The following is a 21,325-nucleotide window of genomic DNA, read 5'->3' as shown; positions in this document are numbered from 1 at the left end:
ATTTCAACTATAAAAGGACTGAAGTAACAGACTCCAAGAAGGGGGAGTTTCCCTGAGGAGTCTCATGATGGGACAGGGAGAAGACTGGGGGATCCTGGTGCTATTAGGAAGGGTGACACAGTTCTAAAAATTTGTCAGGCCCCTGTCTTGTGAGCCTGAAGCCCAGACAATGACAACAGGTCACCAGTGGCAAGACCACACCCTGACCAGGAATCTTAGGTGTTTGTGTCCCCTAGCTAAACTTTAATCTCACTTAGGGACTTCGAAGACAGACTGGGTAGGTCACTAGATCTCTCTGTCCCACTTCACAGTGGAGCCACATTGAAAACTCTCCCTTCCCTGTGTTGTACCATTAGTGTGGCTGTTTTCATTGGCTTCTCAAACGTGGGCTGCTGAACTTGACTTCTTGGGAAATAGACTGTGCTACAGAGCAAACACATAGAAGCCTGTAGAAGAGTCCTCTTCCTATAGAGAGACACATAGAAGCCTGTAGAAGAGGCCTCTTCCTATAGAGAGACACATAGAAGCCTGTAGAGGAGGCCTCGTCCTATAGAGAGACACATAGAAGCCTGTAGAAGAAAGCTAGCAGCCCTCAAAAGCCCCAAGAAGCAGTGGTAAAGAAGCAGGAGACTGGGAGGGGCTGGGGAGAAGCTCGCAGCCATTACTAAACCTTCCAATGTCCTCTGGCCAGATCAGCAAAGTTCCAAGTAAGCCATGAGTCTCTCATCCTATTGTTTTCCCCCTTTCGTTCTCTTGGAGAACAAACACCCACCAACCAAGTGGTTCGGTTCACAGGGTTCCTCTGAGCTCTACCCCGCCCCGGTCTCTCCAGAGAGAACATCTCCAAATCATTTCAGTTCAGCTCTAGGGTGGGCTTTGTTTCTACACTAACAGATCAAACGAGCGTTATGTTTAGTGTGGGCTATGCCGACAGCCACTGGGGCACAATATTAGAACTCAGCCTTCCGAATCTTAAAGCGGTTGTTAAATAATTGAACAATTACTTTGGAGCGGGGCGGGCAGGGACTCATCCCAGAAATGAAGTGGTTAGTGATGTGGGGGTAATGGAGAAGAGCAGTTAGAAGCTGTGTTCTGAATTCCAATGACTAAGGTCTATAGGAGGGGTCAGCAAGCATTTGCTGTGTGGGGTTAGACAGCAAGTGCTACAGCACAGCCTTATGAGCTGCTCCATCTCCCTCACAACTATCAACCGTACCTTGGTGGCTTAAGGACAGCCATGGTCATATGCGAATAATGGGTATCAATAAAGCCTGATTTCTGGACACGGGTCCGAATTTCATAGAGTTTTTTTTTTTTTTGCATGTCCTAAGAGCATTGTTCTTTCACTACGTCCATAAATGAATAGCATTCTACATGGGAGCCATCGAGAAACAGGTGATGGGTCAGACAAAGCCCACTTCCCTGCTTTCCTGATTTCCCAAGCCTTGGCTTATAATCAGAGCTCTGGCATTACAGAGCAGTAAACACTTGGACAGGTTTCTTTTCTCCTCCTGTGTACATTCATGGTCAAGTTCACTTCCCTTCCCTGTGGAATAAAAAGCAGCAGTGTCCACCTTATCTGAGTTTGCTGTGGATGTGGCCAGAACAGAGTGGTCAGCACAAGTGGGTACACACCCACTCAGCATTCAGGAAACTTGAGCGGTGCCTGCCATCTCCCGCTGCTCCTCAAAAACACTCAGTAGCTTCTGCCAAACCTATCCAGGCTGTCAGCAAATAGGATCAAAGGTCATCGTGTCTCCATCAACAAAGGAACACTTGAGACATCTCCCATGGACTTGGGTAGTCTGCTGGTCCAGCAAGTCCTCCAGCCCCAGGAAGCTCTGAGATGGGGCAAGCATCTCTGCAAAGCTCTCTGGGAGTGCCAGTGCTGCTGACCTGGCTCCAGAACTGTGCCTGGAGTAGCATGTCCCTAGATGCTATGCCAAAGATGAGCTTGCTGTGTGAGCACCCAGGGTGGGGGTGGTCTGCTCAAGGTGAATTCAGTGCCCATGGTATTCTGGCATTGCACACCATGGTTAAAAAAAAAAAGAGCCTATAGGGCCGCTGCTGACATATAATTCCACACTCCACTAGGTTTCAGTCATGTGAGCTTGGGAGAGAGTCTTAACCTTTCTGTGTCTTGTCTTCACTCCTCTGACAGAAAATGGTACTAGCTCCTCTTGGCTTATGATGACAACTGAAGGGACACACACACACAAACACACACATACACACACTCACACACTCAAACACACTCACACACAAAAACACACATACACACACTCACACTCATACAAACACACATACTCACACATACATACACACAATCCCACACACTCAAACACACACATACACACACACTCACACACACATGCACATACATACACACATTCACACACATACACACAGACACATACACACACTCACACATACACACACACTCACACATACACACACACTCTCACACACATACAGACACATACACGTGTATACTCACACATACACACACACACATACACTCTCACACACGCAAACACAAATATACACATTCTCACACACACAAACACACATACACACTCTCATTCACGTACACACACACACACACACACACACACACAAGCTTCCCCATGGCATCTGACTTTAGCAAATGCTCCATAAATGTGGGATGGTCAGGAGGTCACAAAAAATGCAGACTTTTTGGTGGACAACGATTTAAAAAAAGTGGGCTATGTGAGACTTGTTCCCCTGTACAACAGGAGACTCATACAGAGCTATCCACCCCTCCTCTCCATTCTAGCCATTTTGCAGTTAAGTAAACTAGACTTCTGTCTAGTCAGTCACAAAATTAAATTAAAAAGAAGGTTTGCCTTGATGGGGAAGACCCCCCAAGCCAGCAGAGAAGCAGCAACTTTCAGTTCAGCTCACGATACATGTATCTGAGACTATTCCCACTACCAAGGCTTCTATGCCCATGGGAAAGAAAGCAAGGCGCACCTGAACTCTCCAACCTAGCATTCTTACCAGCACCATACAGAGAAGTCGTGTTCACCAGTGTAGCCATCCTAACACCTAAATAACACACTTCCAGTAGGGCGTCACTACTGCTATATGTCATTGTTCCTATCTGTATAATGGGACCTCTCTGGGCGAGCTAACTCAGTGAGAACATTCTAGAAGGTCAACTTCATTTTCTTTACTCAAAATGGTAGCACTCACTGGCATGCAGTTCCCTAGAGTCTCTGTCGAGGGCAAATGTGCCCAACTCACTGTACACATTAAGTTGTGATTAGCACAGAACTGAGCATCCACCTTTAAAGTCTATTCTTGTCCCTGAAAGGCCAGCCAGAGGAACACGGGGAAAGACCCAGAGGGAACTTGATTGGCAGGTGCCACTGCTGGTTCCAAAGCTGGATGGGCAACTTACAACTGAGACAACTTGCTACAAGACCCAGGTCAGGGATGGCCAGCAGGCTAATGTCTCCAGGACCTACTGGAAAGCCAGATCCCATATTGTAGGAACTTCTGGTACTCAAGCCTTGTCCTAAAACACACGACATGCCTGATGCACTGGGGTGTCCATCAGTTTCTGAAAAACTCTGGCAGCTCCAAACTCCAGCAACTTCCACCTCCAGCTTCTAATGCACACTCAGCTTTCCTGCCTCCAGTCAGGTCTCCTCTAGTGAGATACTGGAGACAAGCAAAGGCCCCTCAGCCCGCTTCTCAACCAAGGAGAGGAGTGGAGAACTAATGCCCTCACTGGAAGGCAGGCAGGTGCTCTGCTGTTTCAGTGATCTCTCTGAAAAATATCAAAGACCACTGAGACTCCCATCAACTCCCTCCCCAACCATCACCCCATCCCACACCAGGCCAGCGGCTCTTCCCCTTCTCCCTCTCCACTCCTTTTCACCACCTGCTAATAACTCCCCCCCCCCCCCAGACTGCTGCAGTCCAGCTTCTGTCAGTATCTGATTCAAGGTCCCAAACTGAAATCCAAAGCACTTCCAAGTTCCACTGCATCCATCCACAGAACTGAGAGGTCTCCTGACACCACAACAAAGCTGTTACATCCAGCCTGGATTGCACTGACCTCTGTGGACCCTCAAACACAGACCCCTTCCACTACTGTTCCTTCATGAAAGGGTGGAAGTCCCTGAAAGTCTTTCCAATGCTTCAAGACATCATTTTCTGGTTTTGGAAAATTTGTTAAATAAAGCAAAAATCATCAGCAACAGGGGGAGAGACAGCTTAAGAAGTCTCCTCGTTCATGGAGCTCATTGCCCTGCACCAGAAAACGTTTTTTGCCTCCCCTGCCACTGGACTCTACAATGACCCAGCCTGTTCACCTCCAGGTGCCCAACCAGCACGCTGCTGCAACCTGGCACCTCCCCTCCTTTCCTGTCCACTGCTTCCTTTCAATTCTTGGGCTTTGCACTTTCATCAAGGAACCAAACCAGCCAGTGAGGTCAAAGAGGTCAGAACAAGTAAAGCTAACCATGCGACTTTCTTCAGTTCTCCTTCCTATCCAGGCCCTGAAGCTGGAAGTTACAAATCACCCATCTGCCTGACAAGGGTACTAGGCGGGCTTTGCTTTAAGTTACTTTAGTACTCTTTTTAATTTTATGCGCATTTAGTTTTATGTTTTGCCTACGTGTGTGTGTGTGTCTGTATATGCATGAGTGTCTGTGTGTGTATGAGTGAATGTGTGTGTGTCTGTGTGTGTATATGTGTGTGAGTGTCTGTATGTCTGTGTGTGTATGTGTGTGTGAGTGTCTGTGTGTATGTATGTGTGTGTGTCTGTGTGTGTCTGTGTGCGTGTCTCTGTGTGTGTCTGTGTGTGTGAGTGTCTATGTGTATATCTGTATATGTCTGTGTGAGTGTCTGTGTGTGTGTGTCTGTGTGTATATATGTGTGTCTCTGTGTCTGTGTGTGTAAGTGTCTATGTGTGTATCTGTATGTGTCTGTGTGTGTGTGTCTGTGTGTGTGTGTCTGTGTGGGGGAGTGTCTGTGTGTGTGTCTGTGTGTGGGAGTATCTGTGTGAGTGTCTATGTGTATTGTGTGTGTGTCTGTGTGTATATGAGTGTCTGTGTGTGTGAGTGTCTGTGTGTGTGAGTGTGTCTCTGTGTGTGTGAGTGTGTGTGAGTGTCTGTGTGTGACTGTGTCTGTGTGAGTGTGTGTGAGTGTCTGTGTGTGACTGTGTCTGTGAGTGTGAGTGTGTGTGAGTATGTGTGTCTGTGTGTATGAGTGTCTCTGTGTGTGTCTATGTGAGTGTGAGTGCGTGTGTGAGTGTCTGTGTATGAGTGTGTCTGTGTGTGTGAGTGTGTGTGTGAGTGTGTCTGTGTGAGTGTGACTGTGTGTGAGTGTGTGTGAGTGTGTCTGTGTGTGTGTGTGTGTGTGTGTACCATGTACAGGCAGTGTCCACAGAAGCCAGAAGAAGGCATCAGACTCCTCTTCTGATGAGCTGTTGACTGCCATGTGGGTGCTGGGAATTAAACCTGGGTCTGAGAGAGTAGTACTCTTAACCACTGAGCCATACCTCCAGACTTGGGTTTGAAGGGATCATTGGGTATTCTTAAGAATACCAAATGAGGTTTGGTAATGAGTAATACTCAACACACCAAACACATTTCTAGCTATCCTTGAAAAACAAGGTGACACAAAAGCCTGGACTCCACTGATTCTGACAGCTGCTTCCTGGAGACGGGACCCACGGTTTCCTGTGCTACAGTCCCCAGCGCTCCCTTTTGCTTCTGACTCTGAGAGCAACATTGGACATTTCTGATCCACCTGTGCAAAGCTCACTTCACGGCTTCTCAATTCTAGCCTGGCTCTGAAAACAAAGGAATTTAAACACTGGGGGGGGGGGAAATCAGCTGCATTCAGTGATCCTTATGCTTGTGAGGGCCTCCAGCAAAAGGTGAAGCTTCCTATACCCTGCCTTATGTGCATTATTTATTTAGAATGCATCATGATGATGATGAGGAGGAGGAGGATGGTGATGATAGTGATGGTGATGATGATGTAATAGCAGCCATCACCACACACATGCTAGCATGATCCCACAGATGTCTTCAAGGAAAACAGTAATTAATCCTGTGAACTAGACAGGCTCCAGGGCTGAGTGGAGTAATGGCAATGGCATATGCAAGTATGTTTCAATTGCATAGGCTTCCTTAAATGGGACAGGAGCCTGGTTAGAAAACAACAAGCAAGTCTTCCCATCCATGCCTAAGTTCCCAATATTTCTCTGTCTTCCCAGAAAAGTGCAACCCGAGGCTCCAGAACCACTGTCAGCTAGACCTAGGACAAGGAATGGACTTTGAGCACACCCATGGGAGTTAGCCTGCCTCTGCACACAAAGGCATCACAGACAGAGCCATAAACCAAAAGCAAAGCCCAAACCCCTGTAAAGTTAATAATGAAGTGTGGAGACAACAGGAAGAATAGGTCCCTGTCCTATTGGCCCATGATTAGAACCCAACGTCCGTAAGATGAATGACTTTCAGAGAACCACCATTCCTCCAGCATACATCAGTCACTGGACAGATATTAGTAGGGACAATGCTAGGACTACAATAATCACCAGGCAGACACAGAAAGGAAAGCAATGATATGTAGAGCCTGCTGTCTCGCAGAAAGGTATCAAATGCACAATGGTGGGCTTGGGGAGGGGTACTCTTTGCTGATAAAGTACTTGCTGTGTAAACATGAGGACCTATGAGTCTAAGCCCTAGAACGTACACGAAAGAGTCAAGAGTTGTGGCATATGAATACAATCCCAGTACTGGGAAGGGAGCGACAGGATCCTTGGAGCTCTCTACTCAGCCGTCCTGGCCTACTCAGTAAGTCTAGGCCAATGAAATAGCCTCTCTCAAAACACACAGTACATAGTGCCTGAGAGACAATAGCTAAAATTAACCCCTGACCTCCACAGATACCTGCACACACACACACACACACACACACACGCATGCACTGGCACACATGAACACACATGCAAGCATAAATGCAAAGCACAGTTATTATAATGTCATCAATCATAGGTAGGATGTGAACAGGACATCAAGGCACCTTGATCAAACTTCATCAAAAACATCTAACCTAGGAAGAGAGGCTTCCCCGAAGAGGAAAGTGGTATTTACAATAATAATTCAAGAATAAGGAGTCAGCTGGGTGTTTATGTCTTCTATAAGATCAAATGTTTGAACTCTTAGAACCCATCTTGTAGTATTGTTTGGGAAGGCTGTGGCACTTTTAGGAGGTGGAACCTTGCTAGGGAAAGTGGGTTACTGGAACAATCCTTGAGGAGGCTTTATAGTCTGACTCCACCTCCCTTTCGCTCTCAGCCACTTCTTGCTCCTGCTACTATACTTTCCCTACTGGCTGCTATGTCCCAGTTCCCCCTACCCCCCCCCACATCACCCCCTCACCCCCACCCTCATCCCCGCATCCCCACCCCACCAAGGTGGGCTGGGTCCCTCTGAACTGTGAGTCAGAGAAAGAAAGCAATAACAAAAGAAACCCTTTCTCCCTTAAGTTGCTTTTGTTGTCCCTTATTATAAGAGCAACATTGTTGCATTTTATAAGGGCAACATTATGGCATTTTATACGAGGGTCAAGCAAATGATTAAAACTGTGTGTACAGAGTCCTTAGCAGAAAGAGAAGGCAGGGAGATAAACAGGAAGTGCCTTTCTTAGTTCTAGCTAGGGGAAAATGTCTTCCATTTTATCTGCTTCTTAAAAGTTGTAGAGCCTCTCTATGCCATGACACAGAAAAAACATCACCTAGAAGTTATTCTAGGACTCAAAAAAGCACAACCACAAACCTTGAAAATTGTGAAGAATTGTTCCTGTAAGTGCTGAGAATTTTTCTAATAGGCTAATAAAACACATAAAGCTAAGAGAATGACCAATCCTTGGAGCAGTTCCGGCTTGGCCGGCATATCAAGGCTTGATGTCTGGGGATACATGACTGCTAAGGGACTTTGTAACAACCAATCATAAAAGACTAAACCGGATTGATCCAAAAAAAGGAGTGAGATTTTGGAGATCTATAAAAACTGCTTGCTGACAGACATCAGTATTATTAATAAAATTATCAATGTTAACGATGTCATTGTTAATGATAACTGACCACTCTTCTCAACTCGGATGTGAAAAATTATTATTATTGCCTCAGATTTACAGATGGGGAGGAAAAGAATTGAGACTTCTATATTACTTACTTTTCTGTTGGCTGTGACTATGATGAAATCAACTTACAGAAGGAAGAGTTTACTTGGGCTTATAGCTCCAGAAGGACAGGAGTCTATCATGGCTGGCAGGCGTGGCAGCAAGCAACAGGCTTGGAGGCAGGCTCAGGGGACTGGAGGATTGCGTCTTCATCTCCAAGCACGCGGCCAAGAAAGAAAACCGGAAGTGGGATGCAGGCTCTCAAAGCCCGCCTCCAGTGACGCACTTCCTCCGGCAAGGCGGTACCTCTTAAACCTCTCAAGCCAAGCAGTGCCGCCAACTGGGAGCCAAGCGTTCACACGCCTGAGCCTGTGGGGGAACCAACACAGCTCCTACTGATGACCACATATCAAACTATATGCCATAAACAATCTGAAATCTTGAACCCTGGTGTTCATAAAACATTAGATACTCTAAACAAAGCAGCTCGTGCTTTTACCACAAAGCAGCCTGTCTGTGGTTTGCTCAAATGTCAAAATCCAAAGGTGTGACTGAGAGCCCTTCATTTAAGAGTCCCAGCGAAAGCAAAAGGATAGAAATGATGCCCCACCTTTGCCAGGACAACCACAAGGAAATCCGTTTATCTCCTGGGCTCTCCTTAGAAAAGATGCGGTTCCTCCCGGAATGGAAATCGACCAACCTCCTGTCAAGTCTAGGATCCCAACGCATGTTAAATGGTCCAAAGAGCCCCAAGTTAGGAGCTTAACATAAAGTTATCTCTCTGAACACACAATATTGCCTAGGGAACCTGACAGAAACAAATTTAGGCACATGGGTCCCCAAACAGATGACCTAAGTTCCGTCTGTGGATCCCACAGTGGAAGGGGAGAACCAGCTCCCTGCTGTCCCGACTGTCATACAATGCTATGGCACGTATGCCTGCACTCACACATACATGAGACACAGACACACACGTACACGCACACACACACATACACACACTCACACACACACATACACACATACTCACACACACGCACGCACACATATACACACATGCACTAAATATAAATAAGGATTAAATACTGCAAAATAGGAAGATAGAAAGGAACCATGGTAAACATTAATGAACTAAGAACATCGGCCAAAAACATACACAGAGCCAGATATTTTTTTTCCAATTTTTTTTTAACAAAGGATTTTCCTAAACTATAAAGAACCCCCCAAAATTCAAAACTATAAAAATATCATTTTAAAGAACCCTGCTGGTAGGTCTATATTAATATTAGATGAATTTTAGCATTCTTGTGAGAGATATTGAAGAAATAATTCCCCCAGAGGAGAATAAAAATTATACCCTTTTGCTCACCTTATGCTCATACCGAAAATGTATTTGAAGTTAAAAATAGTGCGGTAGTAAGAAGTCAAGCTGGGCATGATAGCATCCATCTTTAATCCCAGCACTGGAGAGGCAGAGGCAGAGGCAGGTGGTAGGGGCAGGTGGCAGAGACAGGTGCCAGAGGCAGGTAGCAGTGGCAGGTGGCAAAGACAGGTGCCAGAGGCAGGTAGCAGTGGCAGGTGGCAGAGACAGGTGCCAGAGGCAGGTAGCAGTGGCAGGTGCAGAGGCAGGTGGCAGAGGCAGGTGGCAGAGGCAGGTGGATCTCTGAGTTCAGAACATGTAAAACGCTCATATCTTTTTCTAACCCCAGGGATCAGTTACTTCTAAAATATCGTTTACGCTCAAAGTCAGTGCTGGATTCTAAAGAGCACATTTACTGCAGTCCTCGGTGAAAAGGAAAAGATCATAAGGAAAGTTTAACCCAGATATGCACGGATCTGAAGACCTTAGAGTACACTTTCCATTCTCGTGAGAGAACCGGGGATCCTTCAGACTTCTTCTCAATGGAGGAATAATTCTTAAAGGAGAAAAACTTTATGACTAAATAAAAACACCGTATATGTCCAAGACCTGTGGGGAGGAACCTGGGTGTTGCTTAAAACACACTTTATGGTTTCAAATGCTTGTATTAGAAAATGAAAGGGCTGTGGGTATAGTTCAGTGACAGAATTCTTGTCTTAAATACGCATGGTTCTGTCAACACCAAGAAAAGAAAAGAAAAGAGATGAGAAAAGAGGAGAGATGAGAAGGGAGCGGGGAGGAGAGGAGAGATCTACAACTGTGCATCTACTTGAATACGGTAGAACAACAGATAAAACCCAAAGTATGTAGAAAGAAGAAAATGACAAAGTTAAGTGCCAGGGGCTGGAGAGATGGTTCAGGGGTTAGAACACCTCCTGCTCTTACAGAAGACCAAGGTTTGGTTCCCAGCTGCCAAGTCAGGCGGCTTAGAAGTGCCTGTACCTCCAGTGCAAGGGGATTAGGGCCTTCTGGTCCCCACAGGTATCTGAACTCATGTGGTGCACATAAATTCACACAGGTACACACATATGCACATTTTCTTAGTTATGACACCAAATGTGGTATAGAGCAAACTCTATAGAAATATAAAACAGTTTGTTTTAAAAACTGAGCCTTGATACGACATAAAATTTGATTCTCTTTATATTTTACAAAGTGTCGCCGGTAACAGAATGGCCCCAGTAACAAGAGAGTGAGGCCAAGATACTTGTGGGTTCTGGTAGCTTGAGTCTCGGGCATTCGCTCCTAGCTGCCTGGCTTTGGGACGGTGGCCCTATAGTGACATTTTAGAATCGCAGTTCACACTGGGGAGTCCCCAGTGCCTGTGCTCTAACTAGCTACCTTTGCGAGACCTGCCAAGTGAGGTATGTTCCCTTAGTGAGAACTGTCACTGTTGTCTCTGCTTCGAAAAAACGTCTGTGATTCTCCCCAACTCATCGAACTATTGATGGGAAGCGCTACCTCACTCCAAAGCCTGCCTTCTCCACACCCTGCACGTCTCCTAGAGAGGAGGGAAATACAGTGCCCACTCCAGGTGGGGACGTCTGCATGGCTGTGGGCGCGCTGTCCAGCCAACTTTAGGGGAAACACGTCTAAGGTCAAATTCAGAGTAGAAGAGGGACATAAGGCTCCTCTCGCACGTGTGTGGAAGTTCCTACCCCTACTAATGGTCACCCCCATAGTTAAAGTCACGGGCTTTGGAATTGATATTTCCTGTGGACCGAGTAGGAAGCCGAGGCTTTTCAATGCCTCCAAGAGCGCATTATCATGGGTTCTATTGTTGTCTTTAACGGAGACTGAGAACCTCAGGTGCAGAGAAATCGAAATCAAATAGCTGCAAGCCAGCAGGAGGAGAGAGCAGATTCGGGCCACCTGATACCAGCCTTGCTTTTCCTTCCTCCTCCTCAAATCCCAGATCCCAGCTACAGCAATGGCTGATTCAATGCCAGAATTTACTTCCTAAAGTTCTCAAAGCCAGCATGGGGAGAGGATGGCTCAGTGGGTATGATCCCTGGCCATCCAAGGGCGAGGACCTAGGTTTGAACCCTCAGCCACCATGTAACCCAAGCAAGGCTACATATGCCTGCAACCCATTACTGGGAGGGGTGAGGTGAGCGGATACTGGGAGCTTATTGGCCAGCAGATCTGGTCAGAAAGGCACAATTAATATTCACTGAGGAAACTAGAGGCTCTGGTGGATGGCTATGAGATGCCCAGCATCCCCCTCTAGCCTTTGCACAAATGTGCACTAGTGTGCCCACACCTCATCTCTGTGCATACCCAACCCCCACACGCACATCACATCCTCAAACTCGTCTTTCCATCCTGCTCATTCGGATCCTCCCGTGGACAGATCCTGAGTGCACGTATGTACGGAAACTGTTTTCCGAGACGGAAATCGCAGCGCTTCACAGCGCATGAAGATAGGGAGGGAAGCAGGTAAGATAATTTGACAAATACAACCGTAGGAAAAGTGAGGGGTGGGGGAAGCGTTCACATGAACTGGCTGCGGTAAGTCTAGCCTTGAACTTAATTTCCCAGGATTCTTGAAACCTCGACGATCCGCAGAGTAAAAGAACAATTAATCTGGCTGTTTGTTCTCCTTGTGTGAGTCACTGTTGCCATCTACAGTTTAAAGATGAGGCTTACAGCACTACAAACCACTAATTCCAAGGATCCTGGAGTCTACCTTGCTTGCCTGGGAGGCCCCGGCCGGGAAAACGTTACCTGAAGAAGAAGTTCTTTCTCTACCACCTCTTCTGTCTTGCTGATGAGCCGTTTCTGCAGGGTGTGGATTTTCTGGATCAGCTCGAAGGTACTGGGGTCGCTAGCCTGTCCCAGGAGAGCAGCGGGAGACAGCATCAGTTCCGAGGCACCACGGTCCATGTGTGATAATTATTCTTTTATTAAAATGCCTTTCCCACTAGTGCATAAAGAATTAAATCCAAAGAGAAAAGCGTAACAAATGACCCAGCCTTAAAGCTCCCCAAAGCAGACCACAGTCCTCACTACGGCTCTGTTTAACCCACAGGTGGGAAGTGTGTTTGTTCCATCAGAAAGAATGGCCCTGATCATCATGCGACCGCACGTGATGCTTGGTGCTTTCCGTATAACATCACGCTTTATATCACGGGACAGCTGCGAGACCATATCGACCTTCCCCTTCTACAGACAGGAGAACCTGGCAGCAGAGAAGCCATTTGCAAAGGCTGGGAAGGGTCTAAGCTGGATGGGAGGTGTGCCCTGCTGCAAAGGCTGTGGCTTTCCCTCCCATCTCCTGTTTCCATAGGAATAACTTCCCGGATTTGCTCAGCCTTGGGACTCCCCTCTGGCCATTGTCAACCAGAAGATTCAATGCAGCACACCATGGGGAAGGGTTCCAGGATGGGACATCTGCAAACGGGAGATAGCAGAACGCAGCTGAGGCCTTTAGCGTTCAAACGCAACGGTCAACCTGGACAGCTTTGATGCTCCCTCAGTAGCTATGTATATGCTACTCAGACAGCGCTACAGGTGTGAGCTGACCATTTGTCCCCTGGACTTGGAGCCAAACTTTGCTGTCAGTCACGCTGACACTTTGAATTAATCTAGCAGCTGGCTTTTGACAACCTCCCAGAGTCCTTCATCGTTTTTTTTAAACAGAGAAATTGACATGGAGTTGGAAATTTCCGAGATCTGGAGATTTCCAAGATCTATATGCGAACACGTGGACTAAAGTGACGTGAGGTAAAGCAGGTGGGAGACTTTAACTCCACCTCCCAGGCAGATCCGTGACATCACCAGGTTAGTAAGCTTGCACCACCTTGGGCACTGAAGAGGAATGAAGAGGCTATTCCAGTGGCTCCAGTTCTGCTCACACAGCACCAGTTGATGCCCGTATAGCGGGACAGGATTTGGCACACACTAACTTGGCAGCCCTGGATGTTGTTAAAATTCAGGCCTTGTGTTTACACAATTTTAAATGCATTATCTCTAATACTTTCTTCATTAAAAGTAAATAAAAATAAAATCCTATTCGGGCGAATTTCCATTTTACCCTGAACTTTCTTGTGCTGTAGACTTCTGTATCTCAACATTGTAATTGGCCAGTTTCTCAAAGTCCCTTTTGCTACCCACATTGCTATGCACAACCCAGGGAGCGAGCCATCCCTGTCTTGACTGAGCAGAGTTTGTCCGTCACTGTTCTCTGCAGAGCTGGTTAGTGATGACTATCGGGAAGCCACAGAATAAAACCAGAAGCTGATTAACCCATCCTTTCCTATGGGACTCTCACTGTGTCCCCAGATCCTAAGAGAAAGGCTTTGGCTAACACAATCTAGGCCTTTAAAAAAGATTGGGTCCCCATACCATATTTCCTATAGGAAATGGAAGAATAGAGAACCAGTTGAAAGATGGCTAAGACGTTGGTGGCAGACATTGCTAAAGGCAGTTAATTAGTCAATGCAACCCCAAAACTACCTGGAAAGCAAAATGTGCATCCATTAACAAAAGCAATGTACAGCTTCCACGGGGTCTTTTGAGCGGCAGGTAGGATTTCGTCTAAGACTTTAAAAACCGAACTCAAATTAACCAGCTGGTTCTGAAACAGCCCGATTTACACTTGATCCCGTGTTAGCCTTGTCGGTGACAATTCTCATATCATTAAATTAAAAGGTCTTCTCAATGTGCTTTGGGTCAGAAGCCTTGGGCGGGTGGAGAGGAGAGCTGGGGACAGGAAGCATGCACGCTAGCAGGTGTTACCTCAAGCTTTCTCCATCTGTGTACATTCATGGGGTTCTCCAGCTCCTCCTCCAGGGCACGGCACCTCGTCCTTTCCTTCAGGAATTCCCTTTGCATGTGGTAAAGCTCCTGCCTGGGTAAGACAAGCTTGGTTTTGCAAAGGACTTCTCTGGAATGCGCCGTCTTGGCTACAGAGGGCTGGGGACACGGCTCAGTGCATAAGGCACTTGCCCTGAAACCATGAAGGCCACAGTTCAAATTCCCAGAGCCTGTGTAAAAGCCAACCAGGTATGGTGAGCCACCTGGAATCCCACCCATGGGGAGACTGAGGCAGGAGATTCTCCCCAGATCAGCTGGCTAACCAGTCAAGCTGGTTTATGGGATCAAGCAAGAGATTGATCTCCATAAAGTGAAAACCCACAGAGAGAAAAAAGCACTGGATACCAACCCATGATCCCCACAAGCCCATGTGCACATTCACATGTGTTCCCTGCACATGCGTGCATGTGACATACACATCCATGCAAAGGTTAATGAATTGATTACTGTAGACACACTGCATTTGGCATCAACAGCTAGAACTAGGAAACTCATTAGCACTGAGAGAGGCCAACTTCGAACCTAGGCAGGTCACAAAGGATGCTAATTCACTTGGTGTTCAAGAGCAGCCTTATCTCCGAACAGCAACAGCCTTTAGACTCTTGATTCTGACCGTTCAGGGGATTTAGGGGCATTGTGGAAGGAACCGTGTCGGGAAGTGAATCACAAGAGTGTCAAACACATCTCGGTGTTTCAGTGAAACTGTCTCCAGGCACCATCAGTGAACACTCTACATTTCAAGTGTCACACCTAACAGTAAGTCATGGCACAGGAACAGGCAATAAGCCAGCACCAACTGTGGCCTCCATCCTCCATGTTCAATGCACAGCATCCCTTTGCCTGGACCCCATTCCCCAGGACTTCCACTCTATGAGATCTAGTGTAGGGCTTATAATCTACAGGTTGAAAAGGCCCCGCAGGCAACTCTAATGTGCAAAAGGATTTAAAGATGCTGAGTGTGGAGCTTTGAAGAAAGGAAACACCTTATGTCCCATAGCTACCAGTCACTGGGGGATGAAAAAGTCCTGAAACTCCAGATTTTGTTTCAAATGGGTCCTTAAAATCCTCAGGCACCTCCAGTTAATAGGTAGATTGTCACACCCAGGCTCAGCACCCTGAGTCACCCCATTCACCAGAACCTTTGGTGGGAGGAGAAGAGGCAAATCTTTGCTTTGACTCACGTAATGAAGGCAGTACTATCTGTCCTCATCTGCTGTGGGTGTGCAGATTACTAACACGAAGCCATCTCTTTTACTTAATTGCTTCATTTAAACCAATAATACAACTTCCCCTCATTAACAAGACAAACCATTAGAATTAACTGCATGATGTTCGCTCAACGGGGAGCGCAGAACAAGCTGCTTAGAATTAAAGGCATATTTTTAACACTTTGTTTTTCTAGCGCATCAGTGGGAGGGAAAGGCAGTAGTACAAGCTACCATGTCTGAGCACTGACTGTTCAGGACACTCTGTGAGTCACGTCACCTTTGTTTCTACCTTTAACGGTAATTACCAGTCCGGACCTCAGAGACATTCAGCTATCTGCCCAAGGTTGCACAGCTGGTAGGCAGCAAGGCTGCTTGCCTGCATCCTTTCTGAGACTTCCCTCTCCTTGGAAAGGGAAATAAAATCCATTACTAACAAACTAGTAATATTGACTAGGAATGGATCAAATTCAGTCCTCTGTGTGAGCATAGAAATAGCTCAGGACTGACAAAGACTATGGTCCTTAAGTTTATTCAGTGGCCACTTAAAATGAGCCCATTTCTCTCTGAAGCATCAATGGTGGTCTCTCTGAGTAATAAAGTCGTGGGTGGTGTCCCTAATCCCTTCTTTGTGTTTTTTTCTGCATTTCCTGCATTTTCTACACTGAAGATGTCCTTCGTTCATCATGTGAAAGACAAGTCCAAAGCCAAGGGGTTGATCGATCCTTGATAGTGGCGGACTCACACCTCCAGCATCTGACCATCAGAAGTATCTTTTCTACTAATTAGTACGAGAGGCAGATCCAAACTGCATCCTTCTCCCTAGAGGTGCCTGAGGATTTTAAGGACCCATTTGAAGGCCAAAGAGAAGCTGCACCTCTACAAGTCAGTGGGGAATATAGAGAGTCACCACAGAAATACCCGCTCTCTCCTTCAGTTCCCCTCGGTGGCCGATATGAAGCACGATGTTTTCCCAAAGAGAAAACAGAACCCGTGTGGTACAAGGTTTAAAACAAGGAGTTCAGTGAGCCCAATGGAAGCTGCGAAAGATTCGTCAGGAGTCAGATAGGAAGTTGGCCGCCTCGTAAGGAAACAGCTTTTCAGAGAGCAATAGAATTAAGCTTCCCACCTCTTTCCAGTCTATACGCTGTTCCAAGAAAAACCTGTGCTCACATTAGCAAGATGGCTATTGAATGTTGATGTTCCTACTGCCTGACTAAAGGAATTCCAAAGAACTCGTTGAGGGGAAAAAAATTTCTGGATTGTCCATGGTTTGTTTGTGTTTATGTTTTGATTTGAATCTTCCTTTTGAAAGAGCCAAAAGGGGGTTTTAATTACATTTATTGCTCTCCCCTACACCCTCTGGCCTGTTTTTTGTGACCCGTCATGAGCACAGGGGAAACTTTATGGAAAGGTTGTTCTTATTCAATGACCGTTTTATCCTGTAAAATCTATATTTTTTTGTACAATTTACCAAGGGAAAAAAAAAACAAACAAAAACAAAAAACTAAAAGATTCACACAAGGTCATTAGGGGGAGCTCCCCGCAGACCCCCACGACCTCCTTTTACCTGAGTTCCTCCACGTTAGCCACACTCCTGGCAAGGATCCCCTTCTCCCTGCGAAGCTTCTTGATCTCCAGTTTCAGGATGCGCATGTCCTCGACCCTCTGGTTGTACTGGGTCTCGCCTTTGTTCAGCACCGACTGTTGGATCTTAATCTTCTCATAGAGCAAGGCCAGCTCATCGTTGCGCCGAACGAGTTGAGACCCCAGGATGTCTCTCTCACTGATGACCTGGAAAGACATGGCCACTTGGAAGGGAGGAAGGTCTCTCCCCTCACCATGACAACAGCATCCGCTTCACCCACAAACATCAACTGAGTGTTCTGGCAAGCATCCATGAGATACTCAACATGGCACCCCTCCAATTGCACAGCCACGGTCTCATAACCCAGGGACGCTTGGCCTGGAGCTGTGTCCTTCTGCTTGTTTTCCCTCCCCTATTTATTTTTTTTTATTTTTTAAATGTTATTTATTTTTATGTGCATAGGTGTTTTCCTGCAAGTATGCCTGTGTATTGGGTGTGTGCAGTGCCCACAGTGGCCAGAAGAGAAAAAGGTGTCAAATCCCCTGAGATTAGAGTTAGACACCTGGGTGCCAACATGTGGGTTCTGAGAGTTGAACCCTGGCCCTCTGGAAGGATAACCAGTTCTCCTAACTACTGAGCTGTTGCTCCAGCACACACAACCCACTCTTATAAAAAGGTTTACATCTAAATGCTTTTCTGGTAGGCCCTCCCTTGAAGCAGGGCAATAACCCATTAAAGACCATCCTGGGCTACACTGGAAGAGCATTTCAAAAAAAGAAATCTAATCCTCAAATTATACACTTGAGTTTCTATCATTTAATTATGAACAGCAATTATACATGAACAACTATATTCTACTAGAACCAACGTTCTCTGAAAACAAGGACCTGTGGTTTGACTGGTCAATGAGACCCCATTACTCAGAAGAATGACCGATGCTAGGAAGTGCTTCCTGACTAAGTGGAATGGGTGGTTATTTTACCGCCAGCCCAAGACTCTGCCATTCATCTTCAAGCATGACTTGCAAAGGGCAAAGGAATCATGGTAGCTAGTGGCGAGTGAGGGAGACAAGGAGCGTCTACCTGGTCTAATTCCTTCTTCTGCCTCAGCCTCTCCCCATCGGCCTCGGCAATGATGCGCAAGAGTTTCCTCTCTTCCACCTCCTGCTTCTCAATGAAGTGTTTGGTCTCCAGGGCTTGCTGTCTCAGCTTCTGCAGCTCAGCCTGAGAGAGAACAGGTGACTCAGACATGTTGCGTTCAGGAGTAGCCTAAACCGGACCACTGGGCTGGATCTGGAGGCACGGCTATGTTTCTAATGCTTTCATCTCGTGTCTCACTTAGCAGAATTCCAACCCTATCACAACCCAAACAAGCATAGTGTGTGCGTATGTTTGTCTGTGTGTGTGTGTGTGTGTGTGTGTGTGTGCGCATGAGCATGCGTGTGCACTTGTGCACACCCATTTTAAGAACCATCAGATCAATAATACTGGTAACAGTGTTCTAGTTCATTCTGGAAGCTGTGCCCTAAGGGCGTCCTACCATTCTTCTGTCTAAGCATAGAAAGGGTCTGGCTGGGATCCCTCACCTCCGTCCCCACCCCCCACCCCGGGCCACAGTTAACTAGGAACGGTTCTGGAAGAGGACAGGGGAGGTCTCTATACGTACCAGCTTCTCTAGTGGTCCTATCACAACCAGCACACTTACGGCTAGGAGAAGGCCCATTGCAAGGATGAACTGAGTTAGTCACACACACACACACACACACACACACACACACACACACACACACACACACAAAAGCATAGAACATTTTGCTAGGACAAAAAGGAATGTTATGATGTAGAGAACACTCTAAGGCCTCTCCAATGCAGACACAAAGATATGATATACAAGTAGGGTGCAAACAATATTCACATTGTTGAGTCTGGGCGACAATTTTCAGTGTATCTTTTATTATCTTTGTGTCTATGAAAGTTTAGGGGTGTTTGCACGTGCATGCCTGTGTATGCAAGTGCACTTTTATGTAGAAGCCAGAGGTCAGTGTCATATGTTGGTCTCTCACTGGGTCCCAGGGCTCAGCAATTTGACTAGGCTGCCTGGCCAGCCTGCCCCATTCCTCAGTCCTCAGGCTGGGATTATATGTGTGCACTACTATTTATGCCCCGTGCTATAAAAGAATGCTAGTGATCGAACTAGCATGCTTGTACAAGAAGCATGTCCCTGACTATTTCCCAGCCTGCCCCTACACACATATGCATGCACACACATGCACATGGGCGCACACACATACTTTTTCTATCATTCAGACAGTGAGTTGGTATTCCAGGAAGCCAAAGCAAACGGCATCACTGAACGGAGACCTCAGAGATGCTTTCTCAGAGAGCTTACACCTGAGTCAAGGTTAACTGGAGACTAAAGTGAGGTTAACTAGAAATATAGGAAAGTGGGGGGAGCAGCTGTTCAGTTAGAAAGGAAGTTTCCTCCCAGCAAAGCCATTTCTATCTACTGCACAGCATGCCGGTGACTTAACAATATCCTAGACGTGATTGTGTGTGTCTCACGCAGGGGCAAAGGGAAGCACGTCACTTAGCCAACCCCGCTGAGCTAGTAGGTAGCGATGTTTAGTTATCCAAGCAGGATGTTTCAGTGCAAAGGCCTGTGCTCTGTGTCCTGCCTGCACCCAGGACTTTCAGATCAAATACGGAAGATGAGTCAGGCAGTATCCATTGCGCACGGAAGGTGGCTGACGTAGCCAAGAACAACGTGAGCTCGCCATCTGCTGCTGTAGACAAGGGCGTGAGCACACATGGGAAGGAGTTTATGTGCCTGCTTGAGGTTGGCAGGGAAGAATGAGTCAAGTCCTTGGCAGGTGACAGATGATGCCCAGCTGGAGAGGTGTGTGTTGGAGGGAGGCATCCAACAGTCAGGGTATATGAACCAGCTCGGGCAAACCGAAACATCTGGTGCGTTGAGTAGACATCACCATGCCCCACATGGCTGGATTAAAGGGATAGATTGGGGGTGGGAAGAAGAGAGGCTGACAAACAGCTGGGCAGGCCTGGAAAGGGGTCCTCTGACTGAATACACTGTGGCGATTATGCATCGAGGAATCAGTGGCCCTCACGTTAAAGAAAAGACAAACATGTCTTAGGGAGGTCCCATGCCCGGCCACGAACAACAAGTAGGACCACTGACCATTTAGCACAGAGGACAGGAATGAGGAGGGGTTTGCCCCCCTACCTCATGACCACAATCCCTAGGGCAGAGATGAGGTGATATGAGGCCATGAGGCCTCAAGTGTGTGTGTGTGTGTGTGTGTGTGTGTGTGTGTGTGTGTGAAACAAATGGCAGTGCAAAAGGTTTGTAATTTTTTTCCCTCAGGTAACTATTGGGACCCAAGCTTACCAAGGTAACAGGAAGCTTATGAAGCAACCAAACTGAGGTCGAGGCCTGATTCTAGCCTGTGAGGGCCAGAATTCCATACTGCAGCTTACCCAAGCACTAAGAGATGCTGCACACCTACCACTGGATGTGCGGTGCATATGAAGGGCAACCGGCTCCCATAAAACCAGGGGTTTCTTCCATGACTGTTTGTGTGTTCATTCATGAAATATGTTTTGATTTGGGGGTAAGCAAAAAGAAATACTGGTCTCGTATTTACCTCTCAGGGGGAGTGCCTGTGAGAAGAGAGTGAGGAACCAGGTTTTTTGCCTTTTGTTTTTTGTTTTGTTTTGTTTTTCTGGTTCTATAATCATTTCCGGTGGCAGCAGCAAAGACAGCAATGAATTACCTGTTTGGCTTGTGCCTCCCTTCATAAAACTTTTATTTTCCCATATCTGCACACTCACTTCTCTGTTCCTAAGTGCCAAGAGCGGATCAGAATCCATCAGCAGAACAAAATGAAACCCTTGTTATATTAAAATGCAATCAGCGGTGTGTAAAAGTATCTGTCTGAAATGTAAAACCAGCCGCGTGCCTGGCACTGCTGGGCGCCTTCTCCGTAATAGATCAAAATTCTGAGTGGTCTCCTTATGTCATAAATTTATGGGCTGTAAACAAGACGTGGCATTAGGCATTGGCAGCAAATGTTAACATCAACAAAATACCCAGGGCCTGATACATTTA

General features: G+C 46.7%; 1 protein-coding gene across 1 annotated transcript in view; it reads right to left on the bottom strand.

The window, feature by feature from the left end:
* Window positions 1-21,325, bottom strand: part of Cfap58 (cilia and flagella associated protein 58) — a 107,377-nt gene that overhangs the window by 44,453 nt on the left and 41,599 nt on the right. The window contains 4 exon segments of the mRNA NM_001420090.1: window positions 12,317-12,421; window positions 14,330-14,441; window positions 17,183-17,406; window positions 18,283-18,423. Of these exon segments, the coding sequence (NP_001407019.1) occupies window positions 12,317-12,421; window positions 14,330-14,441; window positions 17,183-17,406; window positions 18,283-18,423 (582 nt within the window).

This window comes from Rattus norvegicus, chromosome 1, assembly GCF_021556685.1.
Source record: "Rattus norvegicus strain SHRSP/BbbUtx chromosome 1, alternate assembly SHRSP_T2T, whole genome shotgun sequence".
In the NCBI taxonomy this organism is placed as follows: domain Eukaryota; kingdom Metazoa; phylum Chordata; class Mammalia; order Rodentia; family Muridae; genus Rattus; species Rattus norvegicus.
The sequence above is the reverse complement of the archived record's forward strand: the minus strand, read 5'-3'. Positions and strand labels throughout refer to the sequence as shown.